Raw genomic sequence first — 20,267 nt, forward strand, 5'->3', positions numbered from 1 at the left:
CCACATCCTACAGCCAGCAGCCACAGGGTGGGTTTCAGCAGCAGCCAACTTCACCTACTTCGCCACACACCCACAAGACGAGGTTCTAAAACTGGCATCCTAATTAGGCCATTATCCTTAGGATAATTCCCATTTAAAGCACTGGGAATTCTCAACCAGGATTGCTAGTCTGTCTCCTTAGAGAAGGGACCAAATTAAAACTCTGAAGCAATTTTTATTAATTAGACACTGGGCCATGCACAGGAGACAGAGCTGCTGGGTTGTACATCCTAACTGGGTCAAAGTAAAATCACTGCTCCTCACATTCCCGGCGCTTCAGGGCTGAAACTTCATTCCCAGGTTGACATTCCACCTTTTACCTTGCCGAGATTCCTTGTGGCTTGTTCTTTTCTTTTAAAGCAGGAGGTTCAGTGCACCAGTCTGGTGACTGAATTCTGTGCTTACTGCACAACAGAGAAACTGTTCCGCACATCTCACAGATAAATTCCCACATTTCCACAGGCTGGGGCAAAAAAAAAGGCTATTTTGCTAATAAGAACAGCCAGCTAGCCACAAGAAGGTAGGAACAAAGGCTGGAAAATGAGAACTGTCAAGGATTTGAGTCAGCAAAAGCCCTTTCCAGAGCCTGTAAATGCTGAGCTAGAAGAGGAAATGCCTTTTGTTCAAAGGCAATTAAAATTAAATGGGACATGACTGAATCCCGAAGACATCTGAACTCCTCCGCTGACTTACATTACCCTTTTTCCACAGACTGCACGCTCCGAGGAAATGCTATTCCAGCTGTAGGTGTTCCCTTTCCTAAGTTAAAATTTCAGAGTCGATCTGCTCTGCTAATTCCAAGCTGACAGTGCTGATCAGAGCAAGAGGAAAAGCACTTAACTGCAAATTTTCTCCATTTTTTTTAAATCTGGCTTTAAACCGCTGCTCCAGTTGCACAATGTTTAAGTTGAAAGGAAGCACTTAAGAAGGAACATCACATTCTTTCATTGTGTGCCAAAACACAATTAGGTAGAGAATGCCTCTGAAGAGAGCTGTCCCGGTTTCCCCCCCCACCCCCTCAAATACTCATTAAACTGCAGAATTAACACTGCTGGCTCTCCCAGGAGTTGTCTTTGCACTGTACAACAGCTGGGATTCCAAAATCCTAAACTTTTTCCTTTTTTATCACTTGCATTTGGAAAAACATTATTTTTTTAGACACAAGATTCTGTGAAATACATTGATCAAAAATTCCTAAGGTGGCTGTCCACAGGAGAGTTCCAAATGCCTAAACATCTATTTGAGAAGATTTCAAAAAGACAGTCTCAGCAAGAGGACTGGATCTGAGGTGACACCTTGAGAGCACTCCTGTGCCGGCACCTTCTGGCTGGAATTCACAGGCTGTGACACAACCAGATTGCTGGATGGCAGGAAAAGCACTGGGGAAAAAACAGGGATGGAGAGGACAGCGTTTCCAGAGGGAGACTGTGCCACGCTCCAGGAGATCGCGCTTCCATTCCGCAGGAGAGCACAACGGGATGACACGGAGCTGCTCTGGTCACTCAGCAAAGTAATGCTTTATAGGACAAGATGGGCTGGAGACCACCAGACAAGCCCAGCAGGGGTTTTGGCATCACCATTTTCTGTCCCCATCATTGGCTGGTGGCTTCCAGAAACAAAGAAGCAGTTGTGGTGCCTCTCAACAACCTGCATCACTCCAGAACTACTGTTTGCTCTTTTTGGCTGCCTTTAGGTGGCAGAAATGCCCACAGAGAAAAACAAGACAGAAAAGGGCAATGGGTTTCTTGAAAATTCCCTCACAACTCTGGCACCTGAAGAGGGATGAGACTGTGCTGTACCTGGACACTGCAAGCTGGATGAGTAAAAGCCATGGACTGCAAGGATAGAGGCTGATGTGGGACACGGCTCTGGTGCCCTCATTGCTGTACTTTGCTGTCACTGGCCCCAAGGATACAGACAGCTCAAGAAAAGGCTGATGTGGTGTTTTTGCAGCCTCTGCAGAGCTGCAGGTGCTTTCTGCAGGCAGCAGGGCCTGGCACCATTGTGTCACGGGTCAGATCCCAGATTTCTTACAGAAGTGGCACTGAGCAGTGATGGAGCTGCTGTGTGGGAGGCTGAGGAGAAGTGAAGATGCAGCACAGCCCCAAGCATCAGCACCTTCAGGTTGACTGTGCCATGAGTGACACAGAACCAGTTCCTCCTGACAGCCCCCAGGCACTGCAGCACATTGTGCATGAATGCAGGTAATTAAATGTGGTAACTCCCTGTGCCTGTACTGCAGTCTGTGCTGATATTTAACAAAAATAACCCCCCAGGTGCTTTAGTTTGCCCTATGTGACTTCTCAGGCGAAAAGATCAGCTGCTGACAGCAGCCAGCCCTGGGCCAACTCAAAATACACAACAGCGATGAAAACCGACACTTGGTAGGGGCTCAGAAGTAGGACAGCACATCTGAGACAATCCCAGTGCAGGTTTTACCTTCAAGTCATTAAAATTCTCAGCTGAGGAAGCCACAGTTTGAAGTTGTGGCTGCCCCATCCCTGGAAGTGTCCAAGGCCAGGCTGGATGGGGCCTGGAACAACCTGGTCAAGTGGAAGGTGTCTCTGCCCATAGCAGGCAGTTGGTACCGGATGATCTTTCAAGTCCCTCCCAATCCGAATCATTCTGGAATTCTATGGTTCTGTGCTTTTTGAATCAGAATTTACAGGACCAAATAGAGCCCCAAACATTCCTGAGTACAGCAATGCTGAGGCCGTGAAAGAGAGGAAGACATTAAAGGACAGACAGTTGTCTTCCAGATTCAGGGAGTTTGCCTGATGTACTGTGTAATTTAAAAGATGCATTCCTATATAGCTTATGGTTTCTGAAATTCAAATACAACCCATTTCTCATGGAAAGGACTAGAAATAAAACACAGGATCAGCATACCACTGGAAAAACCCTCTGTCTGCCAGTTAGCTTTAAATGTACCTCACCATCTCCATTCCAATTATTCAGTGATCGCAGTGGAAGCCAACCTAAGCCCAGGAGGATGCAGTGCCAGAACTGAACTTGAGACAAGACTTCCAAAATTTACAGAAATGCTTGAAATTCTTTTCTGAACAAAACCTGAACCAAAACCTCAGGGCGGGGGGTCTAACTGCAACTGGAAGCAGAACTGCCTGGGTCCATTCCCACTGCTGAAGAGCTCCAGAGCACACTCGTGTGCAGGGACACACACAACAGCATAGTGAAAGGCTCACTTCATACTGGGTAAGGCAAGGAGCACACAGGGTGGCATTCCCTGGCACTTACACCCTGGGAGAGGGAATGCCAGCTTCCACATCCTCCTACCACCTCTTCCAACCCATAGAGCACCCAATTACCCATTAGTCTAAATGAACACACACACCTGAAGCTAAACAGTGGGTGCATCCTCCCTGTCTTTGGGAGGAGTCCAACAGGCTGAAGTTTCAGTATGAAGCACCTCACGGGCACAAACAGGCACCTTTCCCTTCAGCACCTGCATGTACCACTGACACCAAACTTGCTGCATGGCACATTCTTACCCAGGACTATCAGTCTACGAGGCAACAGTGAACAGCTACAGATTTTATAACTTCTGTAGGTTTACATTTCAGAAGGGAAGCACAGACACATCAGGATGCCAAACTGCAGCACGGGAGGACATGCAAATTCAATCCATGCCACGTCACCGTGCAACTACAAATGCTCCTGGGTGGCAATGGTGGGGAATGCTCGCCTGCATACAGATCATTTCTCCAGAAATCACTAGTTTGTTGAGCTTGCTTCTTTTATTTCTGCTTTGATAGCAGCAACAATAGCTAAAAAGACTTACCTATTTGGATCTGTTGTTCTTTAGCAGCCTGCAGAAGAGAAAAGAAACACATGCACCAAGTTGTTAGTGCAATTACTATGCAATGGGGGACGGCAGAAGGCTGAAAAATCACTTGGTCTGTGCTACACTATTTTATACGTTTCTACTTTTGGTTTCCAGGGATGGCAATTCTTTCTTAACTGAATAAACAGCTGTTCCCACCAACATAATAACGGAGTCCGTAGCAAGTTTAACATAAAGGGAGCTGCTAAGCAATCCTGATTTTGAATGACCCCTTCTATATATTGTGACACTGTGCCAAACAGTAAGTTTGGTGGCCAAAGCAAGGCTTTAATGCCAGGGAAGTGACGAGCTCCAAGAAGCACGGGTGCCGGGGCAGAGAGCTGACAGCGCTTCTTTGGATCTGTGCTAGAGAACTGGAAAGCCAAGTGGACTTCCCGAGTGACCGCAGGGGCTGTGGCAGTGACCTGATGCCACGGGGTGGTACCTGCTCTTGGTAGGGGAATGGGACCCGGGGGGACGGGATCTGGAGAGAAGGGGCTGCCGCTGCAGTCGCCAGCCCGGGCTAGGGATGCCGTGCCCGGCTCGGGGCTGCTCGGATGCGGCGGTGTACGGTGCGGAGGAGGGCGGACGGCCGCCGGTCCAGCCCAGCCCGGTGCCGCCCGCAGATCCCGGGGTAGCCGGGGAACAAGGGAGGACCTGGGGGCGCAACCCGGGGCGGCGGGCAGAGGGACCCCGCGGGCCGGGGGGCTCCCCGGGGGAAGGGCGGGCAGGGCAGGGGTCCCCTCACTCACCTGCCGGCCGGGCGCAGCGCGGGCCCCCAGGAGCGCGGCTGCCACTACCCAGAGGGGCAGGAGCACCATCCCGAGCCGGCCGCCCGCGCCCCGGCCCCGGCCGCGCTCCGCCCGCTCCCTCCTCCTGCCGCTCCTTCCCTGCCCTCCGGCGGCGGCTCCCGGGGCCGGGGCCGGCAGGGCGGGCGGGCGGAGAGGCGGCGGGTCCCCCGCGCCGCCTGTTGCTGCGCGCCCGCCGCGACCCGCGGCGCTGATAAACCCGCGGCGGCTCCGCCTCCGGCCGGCCCGGCGCTCCACGTCAGGAACGGCCCGGCCCGCCGGGAACCGCCGGGGAACCGCGGGGGAACCCGCCCGGCTCCGCGCACACACACATACACACACACACACTCACACACTGAGAAGTCCTCCCACCGCTCTCCCGCGGCATCCTTGGTGCTCCCCGTCCTTGGTACATGTGCTTGAAATCCACCAAGAAACAACCTTCCCTTCCATCCACCCATTCATCCGTCCATCCAGCGCTGCCTGCACAGGGATGCTGGCATCACACCCTGGCAGGGACTCCCACGGCAGCTCCCCAGCCTGGGACCACATCCCCAAGCTTCCATATTTCCAATCAACCCAAGGCAGCACAGAGAAAGCTACCGAGTCTTAATATCATAGAATGGTTTAGGTTGGAAAGAACCTTAAAGTTCATCCAGTTCCACCCCCCTGTCATGGGCAGGGACACCTTCCACTAGCCCAGGTTCCTCCAAGCCCTGTCCAACCTGGCATTAGACACTTCCAGGGATGGGGCAGCCACAGTTTTTCTGGGCAACCTGTGCCAGGGTCTCACCACTCTCATCATAAAAAACTTCTTCCTAATATCTAACCTGAATCGATGCTCCTTCAGTTTAAAACCATCACCCCATGTCCTGTCACAACAGTTCCCAAGGGTCCCACTGGACTGGAGTCCGACACCAAAGCGACTTCTCTCCCCACCAGCCAGGAGCTCGGCACACGACACAAACAGCAACAGTGCCCAGCCTGGGCAGAACCCAAAATCCACAGGACCTTCCACAGACAGAAATCTTCACAAACACGCTTTGTATATTCTTGGTCCCAATATAAAATCCAGGTTAAAACCATTCTGTTGTACCTCCTGCAATACCACTCCTGTGAGACATCATGACCAACCCAAATCACTTTCTGATGGCCTCACGTATTGCAGACACAGTTTGCTGCTGCTCAGATGTTCTCAGAATACCAATGACAGCCTAACTATGAGTTTTAAATTGACCCTGCCCACCAGAATCCTATCTACATGAAAAAGAAAATACTGGTTCTACTAAATGTAAGTTGCCTCAAAAAAACCATTAAAGAGGAGGAGAGCTCCAGGCTCAGTTTTCAGGAGACACCTTCAATATTCCAACCACAGCAGCCCTGCTGTTTCAGAGGACACAGGTCCTGAACTGCACCAAGCTCTCTCACAAAGCCAAAAAAATAAAAGGATTTTTTCTGAGACAGTGGGAATGTATCTGTTATTACATGTGCAGGATCATTTCTGTACATAAAACACACAGCAGCCCGTCACACTGAGCACACCAACACCATAACCTCCGGCAGCTGCAGGAGCCACTTCGGGACAGCCCAGAATGGGAAAGGCTGAGGGGTCTGTAAATTGCCAGCTCCAAATTCTACACTGAAAGGTAATTCCTGTCCTGTGCAGCTATCCCACGTTTTATTTCCCTCATGGATGTTCCCTAGGCGACCTCCGAGCTCACTTACTGCACCCTGGTCGAGCCCCGAGCACGCCGTTGATGTCCGTGATGTGACACACCTGAGGCCCTGCACAGCCCTGTCTGCTGGGTGACCATGGACCTGCACAGCCCCAGGTGTCCCCAGTGTGACACACCTGAGACCCTGCACACCCATCTGCTGGGTGACCATGGACCTGCACAGCCCCAGGTGTCCCCAGTGTGACACACCTGAGACCCTGCACAGCCCTGTCTGCTGGGTGACCATGGACCTGCACAAGCCCCAGTGCTCCTGCAGGCTGATGACAGGGGCAGCCCCTGGCATGGCAGAATCACTGCCTTGGCCTGGAAGAGACCTTACACCTCCTGCACTCCTGCCATGGCCAGGGACACCTCCCACAGACACAGGGATCCAAACTCCTCACCTCTAGGAGAGCTGTTCCTATGCTCTTAAGAACACCCTTGCGATAACAGTGTTGTGTCTGTTACCTCCCCTCCTCCATTTCTGAACTTTCCCAAACGGGCTTAAGAAGTCCCCAAACTGGCTTAAAAAGTTTCTAAATGTCAAAGAAACCAAGATACACAACAGACAGGGCTGGGGGCCAGGGCAGATATTCTGTTTTGTGGTCTGTCAAAGGCTTGACAGAATTGTAAGGGAGCAGAAATAAGGTGTTAAAATTAGATGCCTCGTTATTTCTACTAAAAAATAAGAGCGAGTGCCACAGCTGTAACACATGTAAATTGAGGCAGTATTTGGAAGTCCAATTAAAGCCATTTCTCATCTCCACCAGCCCAGCTTGGCCCCACTATTATCAAAGAAATCACAGATTTCGTGTTGTATTTCAAGTCTGATATACATACATATGCATATATGTATTTACATATGCATGTACATATATATATCCGTTAAAAAATCTGTTAAGCATTTGCAATTCTAAAATCCCTCAGGCTTTCTGCATCTGTGCAGCTTTGGCTGAGGCACGAGACTGACAGCCACAAATATTTTATGAACCTGAGGTTGGGCCCTGAAGCAAAGAGGCACTGAAATCTGGAAGGCTTTGCACAGGGCAAGGTTTGGAGCAGGAAGGCTGCAGCAGGACTTGGCAGGGATAATACTCTGGGGAGTAAAACGTGGCATTACCTATCTGGAGCACCATGAGGTCTCACATCCTCTCGCACACAAAACAATTTCAAAGTAAGGTTTAATTGGAGCAAGAACTCAAACTGAGAAAGTTAAAGGACCAAGAGAAGTTCCTGATCAGGAGTTCTTGCAATGCTACTTAATACAGACTTTAAATATTAATTTCTTGAGACAAGCCCCTTGTAAACTCATGTATAGTGTAACTTAAATATAACATCTAGGAATAATACCTATAGTCTAGACAAATCCCAGTCTTCACCAATCCTGCACACATATGCGGTTTAATGCTCAATTTTGCAGTGACATTTCCTGATATTTAGGAATAATGATAATTTACTGAGCTTCTGATCTGCTGTGTGCATTTGATGATCTTTCTTACAAGTAGTCAGTTTGGAAAGCATTAATTCTGTTCTTTCTGCTGAAGTTTGGCTTTGGTGTAAAATCCTGCCTTCCTTTAATGACCTTGTGCCTCAGGTTCTCCTTCTCCATGGAGCCTGCCCCAAGGGGGGGTTCCCCCAGGAGGCAGGGCTGGAGACCCAGATCCTACTCTGTGACACACCAGAACATGTGTCCATGACCTGCTCAGGTTTCCAGCCTTAATAAAAAGTAAAATTTACAAGAATCAAATTTTATGTCTAAAATATTGCCGTTACAATGCAGAAACCCACCTCCTCTCCAGCTGCCCTGTGTGACAACTCCAGTCATGCTCCTAAAGCCTTTTTGGCTGAGATACCACGGTTAAATTAATTTTAACCTCATTTGCCACCCAGTGACTTGTCATTTCATTTCCAAACCTGCACAATAATCTTTTTTTGGCATTGTCTGTGTTAGAAGGGGATCCCAGTACCAAGGTGCCAGACGAGGATCACCAGACTGCCCATGAAACGCAAGCACTCTGTAAATGACAATGCCGCCAGTTTCCCCTTCATGGCGCATTAAAACGGACTATTAAACCAAACAGACATAGTTAATTGTTTTAAAGCCACTATTAATCTAGCAGATTGTTACATGAAGAAATATAGTGCACCTGTTATTTTTAACAAAGCAGCCTAAGATTTATGGTCAAGATTTAACCACAGGAAACCGGAGAGAAAAAATGTGAGACACGAAAATTGCAGTTGTAAAATACACTGTGAAAAATAAAAAGGAAGGGAAAGAGGTAGTGGTTGTGAATTTTGTATAATAGGTACATGCCATAAAATTATTCCTGTTCTAAGGTAGTGAGTTTTGAAAAGATGTGTGCCAAATAAAATGCAAATAAACCCACCCTGAATCCTCAAAAGAAATGATAACCCTGTTCCATGTCTAGGTTAATGGCTGGACTTGATGATCTTGAAGGTCTTCTCCAACCTAAACGATTCTGGGATTCTATGTGCACCTCCAGCTGTCTTCACCAGCTCCACACTATTCCTTTGTAACTTAGCAAGTGCTTTGGTTTTAGTCACATTCTTATAGAAACTTTTGGGGAGGGGGATGACTGCAGGGAGAGAAAATTAGTATTTTTTCAGTGATTCCATTTCTGTCCCTGATTCACACAAAACAAGTTTCCCTTCGGAGGGAGGGAGGTTGCACACTTCCAACACTCCCTTACCTCTCAAACATAATGAAAATCAGCTCTCCTGATGTGACTCCCTAAACTCAAAAAAGGCAAAAGCTGCACCACAGAAATTAAAAATGAAAAGTAAAAATCAGTAATATCCTGTTAAAAGTCAATTCCCTCAGTGCCAATGGGAGTGGCTGATTCAGTTCCAGCTCTGAGCTCCCTGCTCCAAAGAGTTAGGATGTTACCTGGTTACCTCACAAAATACTTCAAATCCATCACATCAGTAGTTTTTGTCACAGCAGTTTCTTTGATTCTATCCCAGAAGGCCATTCCATGACACAAGAACAAACCCAGCAGCTGGAGGAGGGCTGCCAGCAGCCCCGACGTAAATGTTTTAATAATGTTTTAATAACCACTGTTGCTGGATCCCAAGAGATAACACCATTCCTGGAAGCTGCCAGCGGCTCCAAGGGCACGCTGACCAGGACCAGGGGAAGTTGCAGACTGCATCCCACCTAACCATAACCCTACACATCAGCTTGGCATGATTATTATATTAGTGTCTATGGAGAAGAGAGGCAAACAGTTGATGCTGCTATCTTTCGATTCAATGCATCTTGGCATCACAGGACGCCAGGACAGAGACCCCTGGCCCCCTTAGCCCTCCTGAAAATCCCAGCCAGGAGCTGTGTGCACAGATCCTTCCAATCCACACACTTCCTGGGAAGGCATACAGGCGGGCAAGAATTAATACTTTGACTTGAACTTCCTGGGACGCTTCCAAATCACTTCCATTTCCAGAAGGAATTAAAACAGGTGCTTTGTCTCCACAAAGCAGCTTAAGCTAAAATCCTGATACCACTTGCTGCTCTCACATGGGGTCATGGTCATTAAATATTTAAGCCAAAACAACAGTAATTTGAGGCGAGAAAGCAGCAATGTTTAGCAGATAAACCCCTGCCTGTCCGGATTCCCCATCTCCGCTCGCTCTCCACCAGGATCCAGCTGCTTTAAGAGCTCAACACATCCACGAGGCACAACCCCAAATACTGTTTAAAAACCAGAAGCTTAAAAGAAAATGAGAACTGAGCTTCTGACCTTACCTAGGGTCATCTCGCCACGTCACAGCCGGGGTTATTTCCAGGGCAGCGTGTGAGAGCTTTCACTGCAGCTGCTTCAATAGGACTTGGCCTGGGGATTAATGGATGACTTCGGCTTCTCTTTCTTACCAGCCCTTACAATGCAGGAGAACACACAGAGGATTTCTTCTGCAGCAGTTGAGTAAAAAGACAAAAGTGAGCTAACCTCCTGACCTGCACAATAACCTCATGGAGGAATCCATTCAACAGAGCTGCTTGCTGTTCCTGGGAAAAGGAAGAGAAGAGGAAACAATACTTTGGATGCTGCTGAAGAGGGAAAACTACCACAGCAATACTTTTGCTCAGCCTCTGGGCAAAAACTTTTTAACAAAAGTAGAAGGAGCAAGAACTTCCAATGCCAGGCAGCAAAGAGGAGGGAGGGAAAGGGAGACCTCGAGCAGAAGGGACCATGACACGGATGCTCATGTTTGGTTTCAAGTATATAAATACATCTATAAATCCCAGTGGAGTTAAAGGAGGCTGCTCTGCCAGCTCCAATTCCAGCGTGTGACAGTCTGTCACCTCCTGGGCATTCTCCAGAGCTGTGCTATGGCGCACAGGGGCTGCAGCTCCAGAAACCCCCAGGACAGCATGGGATGGCCAGATATTTGGATCTGCATGAAAAAAAGGGATAATACTACACAGGATATTATTTTAGGATTTCATTCACATTCCAGACTGTTTGCAACAAATTGCAGGATAATACCTGAAAATTCACCTCAGGTTAGTGGTGTAGTTACACATAGGTAAGGATGTACATGAAAAGATGTGGGGAAATATATATAAACATAGACTCTTCAGTGCTTCCTGCTGCTTTTCTGTTGGTTAGTCAAGCTCATCAGTGTTTATGACATCAAACACAACAGACAAGCATATATTTATACTATGTTGTTACAAGGAGAAATGGTTAAAATCAATTTTAAAAGTTGAGCTTTGTTCCTATTGAAATTCCTAACTGCAGTATTTGTAACCTATGTCCTATTTCTCCTCTCTTTTGAGGGTTTCAAAGTGCACTTTTGCTTTTGTATGATGACTGTATGGAGAAATGCTTAAAAATATAATTCTTTATTCATTTATTTGGTTTGCACACCTTTATCCAGACTGGAATGCTCAGTTTAAGTGGCCCCTGGTTCCAGGAGGTGCCCTACAGTGTTGTCTGTCCCAGCAACACACAACACTTCATTCTGAAAACAATTAAAAATGGCAAAGCATCTGAAGACTAAGAAAACACTCAGGTTTCCTTATGTCCAATAGAACTTCTAAAAGGATATCACACTATCAAGATCAGCATAATTAAGGGATTTCAATCTCTTGTCTTTCTATCTTTATTTCCCAAATGAAACCATGGTACATTTTGCAAAGTGTAACCAATAATACCATTTTTCCCTCTCTTGAGCCTCAAGTTGTGTGCAAAGTCACACAACACGTGTCCTTTGTTGGAGCTCTGATACCTCTGTGGATTTAATGGATCCAGAAGTCGTGCAGGAACATGAACAGCCATGAGCCCAAGGGCCCAAGCATTCTGCTGGTTTTAGTGGACTTAGAGTAGTAATGAAGGAAGTATAATTAAAGCATATTTCTTACCTTACAGTTCCAATTTTAATTGGGAATCTTAGCTTCCCCTCAGCCTCCCAATCTGTGCAGCAGGTTCTGACTGCAGGACAAATTCAGAAGGTCCAAAACACAAGTGTAGCATTCAGCTTCAAATGGGAAGTTCATCCTCTGAGGAAATTCAAGCCAAATTTAAAATATCAGTAACTGCCACTGCCAACATGCCTCACCTGGCTTTCCCTTGTCAGAGCCTGAGCAACAGTACCTTCAGTGAAAGTACTGAGCAATGTCCTCTAGTGAACAGCCAAATAATTAGAATTTGTAAACTTGGATTCTTATTAGAAAAGAACTGCATCTTAAAGAAAAATGTGGTTTTTAATCTCAAAGGAAGAAGGGGCTTAGACCATCACTATTCAGTGTAAAACAAAATAAAGAAGCTCTCCTTTAATGATTCTCCCAGGGTGCTATGCAGCATCACACATGATCCTTTTCCTAGTCTCTTAATTTGCTATTTGCTGCCTTGCTGCTTTGTGGAAGAGACACTTGATACCACAGTCTTTTCACAGGCTTCATTCTATGCTCAACTAGAACCTAAATTCAGCACAAGAGAATGAGGGAATTCAAACCCTGGGCAAAGTGAGTGCCAGCTCATAGCTCACTGATTCCATATTCAAACTAGAAACCCTCCTTAATTCTGCCAGCTCTGGGACATGGGTGATCCCCTTCACTTCCTACTTACCCAAACCACTGATCAGGATCCATCAGTCAGTGGCTGAGCCCTTCAGTCTTGTTTATCCCCTTTAGGATGTGGTGTTTCTAATTGCCCTACAAGACATACTGGCACAGTCTTCCCATTTTCCTTAATAAAAATCAAAAGACTTTCTGAACGTGAGGCTAACATGTTACAACATATTTAAACCTTTTCCTTAAAATCTTCTGTGGAAAGCCTAAAAAGCAATCACACAGAATACTAAAAAATGTGACTAATCTCAGCACTTTTTGGTCAGTCTCAGTAATTTTTAGCTGGCTTTTTAAACCCTTTGGGCTGGCAGCAGCATGTTCTGGTAACACCACTTTTATCTTTTGCAGTACATTAACTTCTTGTCCTTTGCAGATTTTACTGAATCTAACGCCTTAAAGACAAATAAAATAAAAAAGTGCATGATTTTATCTATTTTTCTTTACAACTCTGTAAAGCTCTGTATTCCACATGATTTAAACAGCAAAACCACTCATCAGCTCAGGTCATTTAAAAGGTTTTTAAGTATTGGACCAAGTTTATAGGAAAGCTTTCCCACACTGAAATCTGGCTCTCACTCCAGAGGTCTGGATGATTTAAAGTTACCTTCCTGGGCCATCTGTGCCAGCAGTGAGCTGTCCCCTCTGATAAGGGGCAGAGTGGAAAGAAATCAACAGTAACTCCTTAAAATCACCCTCAGTGGGAGGGGTGCCTGCCAGAGGTCAGGAATCCCAGCCCTGCTGCTACTGAAGCCCTTCATTTACTGTCCAGTGTTCCATGTGTGAAGTGATTGAGTGGTTGCTCTGTTCTGCCTTTCCAAGGCACTTTCTATATTTAACCCATCACTGTATAAAACACCTCGGTGCGCCTCAAGTATGGGAGGCAAATACAGTAGGCAAATACATCTGAAGGGCTCAAAGAGAGCCCTGAGGACTGGAAAAAAAAAGAAACCAGCATTGAAAATAACCTGAAATATTCTGGAGTGACAATCACGTTTGTCCAATAAAATGTTTGTCTGTTTGCCCAAAATAGGGACCAAAATAGCTGGAGGATAAGAGGTGCCTTTATAGTGAGTCATTGGAAGGAAAACTGAGTCCCTTTGGTGGGCCCAGCCCAAGGACCGAGGCTGTGAACCTGCCTGGGCTTTGACTTACCCCTCCTGATGGCTCCTGAGTGCTGACAGCACGGCAATGCTTTATTCCCATTTTCATTTATCCTGTAATACCATTCCCAGCCCTTCATCCGTGTCTTTTTTTCATCCAAGCTTTCACTGATGTGCTCCATCTGTGCTGGCCTGGGCTGGGACTGCCCACCTCGTGTGAGTCAGCAGCACAACACTTACTCAAGACTCCTTTGCCAAATATCAACATAGTTATTGACATTAATCCCACTCTACCTACACCAAAGCACTCCTGGTTTTTATACAGTGATACAGAAGAAGGAGACATCCTCAGTTAGCACAAACTGGTGTAGTTCCTTAGAAAACACTGGAATGCCACCAGGTAAGTACCTGACCTCACCAAAGGGTCGGTACATCCAAGGGATTACAGGATTTCAGCCTAAAATACAGATTATTAAAGGATATTGTTGCAGCAGGAAGAAACAAAAGGAAGAGGCACCAAGTGAAAAGAAGAAGTATGGTAGGAAAGAAGACTTTCTGGACAGTTAAAAAAGACAGAGCCCAAGATAACAACTCTGGAAACCCTCCTGCTGGTCTGAAACTCCTTATCAAAGGAGCCTTGGCCTTCTCAGTCTGGCTGATAAGCTGAGCAACCTTTCACTTCTTATTTAAAAGCATCTCTTTTTAAAGTAAACACCTTTCCTGCCAGTGAGGATACAACCCAAGGTACATTATTTTCCATGAGGGAGGCCTTTTCTCCCATTAAAGGCATTCCCATACACCACTGTCAACATTGAAGTCTAAATTTAGTGGAAAAAGATCTTTGGTCTCACCCTCTCACTTCACAGATTTATCTAAGAATCAAGGGAGTGATGAAATGTCAGTACAGGCTAAATTTTCAAGTTTTTCATCTTCATGACTGCTACCATTTATTAGAAATCAGCATACAGGCCACTTAGACATCTTGAAAATGGATTAAGTTGAAGCTACATGATGGAAAAGTGCAAATAATTGTATTTTTTTGCTATTTTACTATATAAAGAAGACTTCTTTTATGACTGTGTGTACATATGTGCTTCCTTAATATGTTTGGGTTTTACTGTCCAATTTTAACAAAATTTGGCAAATGGTGGAGATTTCCAAGACAATCTCCTTGCTAAATTTGCAGTCTAAGCAGTAAGGGGAAGGAGTCCAAGTGGCTTTAAAGACAAGCTGCAACATCAGCCTTAAAGGGAGAAAAGTCCTTCAAAACAGATCAAGGAAATACAGGAATTACCTCTTCTGTGATATAATTTAAGTATTTATACTTTATTGAAGCAATGCACAGAAACAGTTCCTAAATGAAAAACAGAAAGATTTGCTTTTGATTGCACAGGTACCTGTTGAAAATTAATTCTGGATTAAATGCCAAAAGTACTCAGTGTGATACAGAGAAACCAGATTACCCTTAAAATACTTGTCAGAACTTTTCCTTAGGGATCTATGAAGCCCTGTGCTACAGTAAAACACTTAAGCACATGAAGAACAGGAAACATCTATAATCCCATATAAGTGCTCTTATCTTTTTAGCTTCCTGAGTGCTTTGCCAGGGGATACGTGTACATATCATTTGAATTCAAAGTGTAAAAGCAGGAAATGAGAAAAATTAATGATTTAACTGTTAACCATTTTAAAAGATTTTAAATTTTCCTAGGAATTAGCCTAGGAGCAAAAATATGGAAAAAATACCCATCAGAGTCTTACTGATTTTAAATCCTGAACTAGGGATTTCCTGATAATATTGAAGCTTCGAAAAATCCAGGCTTGGATATTTTTTTCAGTTTCGATACTGGTATAAAATCTTTTCTTGGAATTAAATCCTAATTTAGGATTGCAATCTAGCAAGAAGGAACTGAAACAAAATGAAATCTAAACCTGCATGTCCAGAAGTGACACATTTTAATATTCTGCTGCCTAAAGTTCTGCGAAAATATACAGCTACCTTCCCAGGAAATTGGTTTTCATCACTTCAGAGCGAAGCTGGCTTGCTGTTTCTGCACCTGTACTCAGCACAATATGCTCTGCCTTTTCAAATAGGATACTCAAGGTATAATCCCACTGTTGGGTGCAGTCCAAGCTATGAAATTAGATTTACCACAAGATATTTGATGCCAAGACTGTGACATGAAAAGTCTGAGCTGAAAATGCTGTTTTTTGCAAAGTAACTAATGGTTGTGACTGAGGGAGTCTCTGTAGGCCCTGCTTTTTGAAGATTAAACTTTTCCCATTTAAATAAACACAGAAAGATATTGGGCTGGTACTGTGTTAAAAAAAATAACCAAAGTCAGATCTACCTTTATTAGGCAATATTCTTTATTTCTCACCAAGTAAAGATTATTTCAAGTACCTAATTTCAAATGGGGAGGTGATGCAGCTGCTTCTGCACGTTGGGGCTGTACAGGCTCTCAGTTATCAGGGCACACACAGCCATAGGTAGGCTGGAACAGTGCCAATACAGCAGCAGACTGGCTGGAATCAGTTTGGAATTAGATAGGCATAACTGTCTAGAACTGGAAGAAGCCAACAGAGGACAAAGAAATATCTTGCTGAAGTGTTAAGAATCTTGTACCTCAGGTTACTTATTTCTGTGAACGAGGCAAAAACCTTGCAGTCAGAGGGCTGGCTCCCTTCTCACTGCTGCAGTCCCAAATCAATAACTCCCTCCCTCCCTGCTCCTCACTCTCACCTTCTTCCTACTTTGCTCAGCATCCAGAGTGTTCCAAGGGTGACCTGCTGATGTGCTCCCCACACCACAGAGTGGGAAACCACAAAGTGTCTGGATTGACAAGTGAGACACTGAGACTCTTACCTGCTGCCTGGCTCCTTTCTGTGGGTGACCTTGCTGCTGCAGCCTGTGCCAGCTGCACCACAGAGCCATTTCTTTGGAATTCACCATTCCCAACACGGTGGGAGCCACTGCTTGGCAGCACTTCTGCACCTCTTGACTCCACAATGCTCTTGGCTCATTTCATGTCCTTTCCTTGAGCTACAGAGAAAAGAAACAAACTGTTGAACACTGAAATCAGCTTTAAAAAATGTCACTCAGTGATGTAATCTGTGAATTCTGTGTTCTAGGAAGAGGAAACATGCTTGCTTCCAGACACATAAAAGCTCCAGCACATATAGCACAAGACAGAAAACCAACTCATCTTCATCAGAAGTCTACTTTAACATCTCAGACATACTTGAAGTGACATTTAACCTCACCTGAGAAAGGTAATAGGTGATTCTCCATCCTCAAAATCAGCACTGAGGTGAAAACTGCAAGCCCAGACGGTGCCTCTACTGTGCAAGGTGCTGGATGAAAACACAGGACAAGAGACAACCCTGCAAAATTTAAAGGCAAAGGACACGAAAAGAAAATGGAATTAAAGGTGCACAGGGTTTAAGTGTCCTCCAGTGCTGGGCAGTTTGCCAGTTGCTGTTCCCTTTTTTTTTTTTAAGAGAACACTCACTGGGAGTTCAGGTGCACAGGCTGCTGAATAAAAGCAAATGCCATCCAGGTCACTTCGAGTTCCAGGAACACAGAGGCAGCTCATTTGTCTGCAGCTACAGACAGTGGATTGGCAGTGCAGGTCTGGGAAGAACTGAGGTGTCACCAGTACAAGCAGCACCGGGTGACAGCTCACATTTATGCAGCATCACAGCACCTAAAGAAAAGTGACCCTGAGGAGGTCACTCCAGTTCCCTGAGGGATTTAATACCCGTGGAAAGTCAGAGCGAAGGAACTGCTGCCCCATCCTTGTGATGTTAGAGCTCTGACTGCCAGCAGGGATAAGGGGAACAGTGCCATGGGGGCTGTCACTGCACAACTGTAGGAAAACAGCCTCTTCCCAACTGAAACGACTTCTTTTAAAACTTCCACCTACTTCTTTGAGGAAGAGGCCTTCAAATGGAACCTTTTTTTTTAATGGGGCAGGAAACACCCCTTGATGCTTTTATAATTAAAGCAGGCAATGTAGAGATAGTTTACACAAAGCCACTGTGTTATTTGGGAACATTTACCTCAAACCTCGGGCCAGGAACAGTGGGGAGACTACAATCAAAATGACAATTCCGACTGCTTCGGACCTTCATTTCCATGCTTTCCATCCTCTGAATGGCTCACACAAACTGAAACCACCCGGCATTTCATGCAGCACATTTGACTTAACAATGAGGGGACTGCCTCGGGCACCTTCGGGGTGCTGGGAATGACATGGATTTGCATTTGCAAAGGCCCTTTTTACTCCCTCCCCATACTTTAGCTTCCTTATCATCCCACCCTGCTCTCCTGGCCACCCCATCACGAGGCACAGGATAAAGCATGTACACAGGCTGACCAAAACAGACAGCCAATGCTGCTCCCAAAGCCTCCAGCTCATCCTAACAAATCCAGATGTTGCTGTCGGAGCTGAGCCTCGCTGCACACACCAGCTCTCTGGTACTGCTTTGACTGTGGTTACCGCTTGGAACCGGGAAGAGGATCACTCCCAGGAATGCAGCTTAAACGAAGCCTCTGCATTTTAAGGGGATGTTCTGTTTGGAAAGCAAAGCTTCAGGAAACAAGGCAAGGCACAGCCTGGAGAAGCACTTCTCCGACGGCGGCACGGCTCAGACTGCAGCAGGAAGGAGCACCACGGCTGAGAACAGCCAAAACAGAGACAATGCGAAACCTCTCCGGGCTGTTTGACATTGTGGGCTGGTCCTGGAGCCAGCGAATAAACCCAGGGGCTGGGAATGCATTATCCAAACCCTGACCCCGGCCAGATATAATTATTTGAACAATGCAAATTGGAAAAAGATTTCATCTCAGATAGTTCTGCCTGAGATGGAGATTCATAGTTCATTACGTATTTATAATGAGAGGACTTTGCTTTCTCAAAGGCACGATAATTATCAGCTTCAAGCAGCTTTTGCATTGCAAAATGCTGCTATTTAACCTACTTGGCAGCTGCCGCATTCAAAGAGCCATCTAAAGACATTATTACATTTATCTGCACCTTTGCTCCTCCTTGTACATCGCTTGATTCCATCCCTTCCAGAGACACCGTTTTTTAGGACAGCATTTCCCGCATGAAATAGAATTGAAGAAACCCCTTATGGTTTCATAAATAAATAAATAAATAACTTCTGTGTGAAACAGCATTTACAGAAAATGCAACAGACACATTTTGCTGGAAAGGTCAGTCTCAGGGGGAAAATCAGTAATAATTTACTATAGCATAGCTACTGGGCAGGAATAATATTGTTTATTAGCAAAAATTATATGGCAAAACAAATGTAACTAAGCGAGTATGCTACAAAAAAGGTCTCCTACGTGATGCCAGATTCAAACACAACTTCTAGCTAATACATAAAAAGTTTAAAGTAGCTGCCAGTATTGTTTTCTTCAGGAAGGAGCGAGTATCCAAATATTCTCAGCTGGCATGGGTGAAATTCAAGAGAACCTGCACTGAGTTACACCTTTGGAGGAGGTGGGTGTTCCCTGAAGACTCCAGCAACTCAGAGGCAAAAATGAGTTCTAAGATGAGCCCTCTGCAAATTGCTACCCAGGAGAAAACACAAAGAAGAAGCAAGGAAGAAGGATATTCTGCAAAGAACGAGCTAATCAAGAAGTAAAACTAATTTAGAGAATAAGAAATGAGGCTTCCACGTCAAATCTGGAATTGAAAAATTGCTCTATCCTGAAATCCTACATGGAAAGTCGCTTGAACTTGGAAGTGGGTGCCTGGTTTCAAAAGGATTAGTTACCTTTCCAGCTTTTATATCCAGCTCTTTATAGGTCTCGGGATCACAGTAACTCACCAGCTGGATGCCATCAGCATGTGCAGTACGTAAAACAGCATAAACCAGAGAGGCAAAACCCTACCTCATTTTGCAAGGGAGGAGGTGCCAGAAGACTTACACATATGGCTGGGGCCAGGGTTCCAGGGCACCATTCCAGGCAGTTCCAACCCCAAATGAGCACTGCCAGTAACACATCACCATTTCAAACTGCTTATCAGAGCCAGAAAAGCCGAGTAAGAACCGGAGATTAAGTTTATGGTTCATATTGTGACAATACCTTCTAATTCTGAGGGGGAAGCAAAAGCAAAGAGCAGCTGAGAACGGCAGGTTTCAGCAAGAGGAAGAAAGGGACTGGCCTGATTTACAGCTGTGTGACTTATGGCCACATCTGGCAGTGTAAGGCCAGGGAATTTTATGGGGAAGGAAACACCCCTTGATGTTCTTATAATTAGAGCAGACAATGTACAGATAGTTTACATAAAGTGACTTCTTCTTTGGGAACATTTACCTGAAACCTTGGGCCAGGAACAGTGGGGAGACTACATTCAAAATGACAAATCTGAGTGCTTTGGACCTTCATTTCCATGTGTTTCACGCTCCTGAGTGGCTCACAGCAGAGACTAGAAATGGGGTTTAATTCCCACTGCTCATCTGTATAAAATTATTACAGGGAGAAAAGTAGGTCCTTTCTGTACACAACAATAACGGGAAATCTTATCTAACATCTTACACGTGCTCAGCAAAGCCAAAGCTGTTTCTGCTGCTACTTAAGCACTTTGTTTCAATGATACTCTGAATACAGAGCTGGCAGAGACAGCACTTGGCTGCTCTCTGTCCTGGCTACAAGGCACAGGGAAGCCACAC

At 45.6% G+C, this 20,267-nt stretch overlaps 1 protein-coding gene across 4 annotated transcripts in view; it reads right to left on the reverse strand.

Moving 5' to 3' along the window:
- Positions 1–20,267, reverse strand: part of ADAMTS3 (ADAM metallopeptidase with thrombospondin type 1 motif 3) — a 97,793-nt gene that overhangs the window by 51,939 nt on the left and 25,587 nt on the right. The window contains exons 8-11 of one of the 4 annotated variants that reach the window (XM_032685527.1): positions 16,842–16,961; positions 16,444–16,620; positions 11,770–11,907; positions 10,150–10,410 (exon numbers count right to left, since the gene is read on the reverse strand). In XM_032685527.1, coding sequence (XP_032541418.1) covers positions 10,150–10,159 — 10 coding nt within the window. In that variant the 5' untranslated portion in view covers positions 10,160–10,410; positions 11,770–11,907; positions 16,444–16,620; positions 16,842–16,961. Of the gene's footprint in view, positions 1–3,838; positions 3,867–4,632; positions 4,702–10,149; positions 10,411–11,769; positions 11,908–13,629; positions 14,431–16,443; positions 16,621–16,841; positions 16,962–20,267 lie in introns of those variants that run through there. The other 3 variants (XM_032685528.1, XM_032685529.1, XM_032685526.1) reach the window with 3 other exon arrangements.

The sequence above is a fragment of the Chiroxiphia lanceolata genome, chromosome 4 (genome assembly GCF_009829145.1).
Source record: "Chiroxiphia lanceolata isolate bChiLan1 chromosome 4, bChiLan1.pri, whole genome shotgun sequence".
In the NCBI taxonomy this organism is placed as follows: domain Eukaryota; kingdom Metazoa; phylum Chordata; class Aves; order Passeriformes; family Pipridae; genus Chiroxiphia; species Chiroxiphia lanceolata.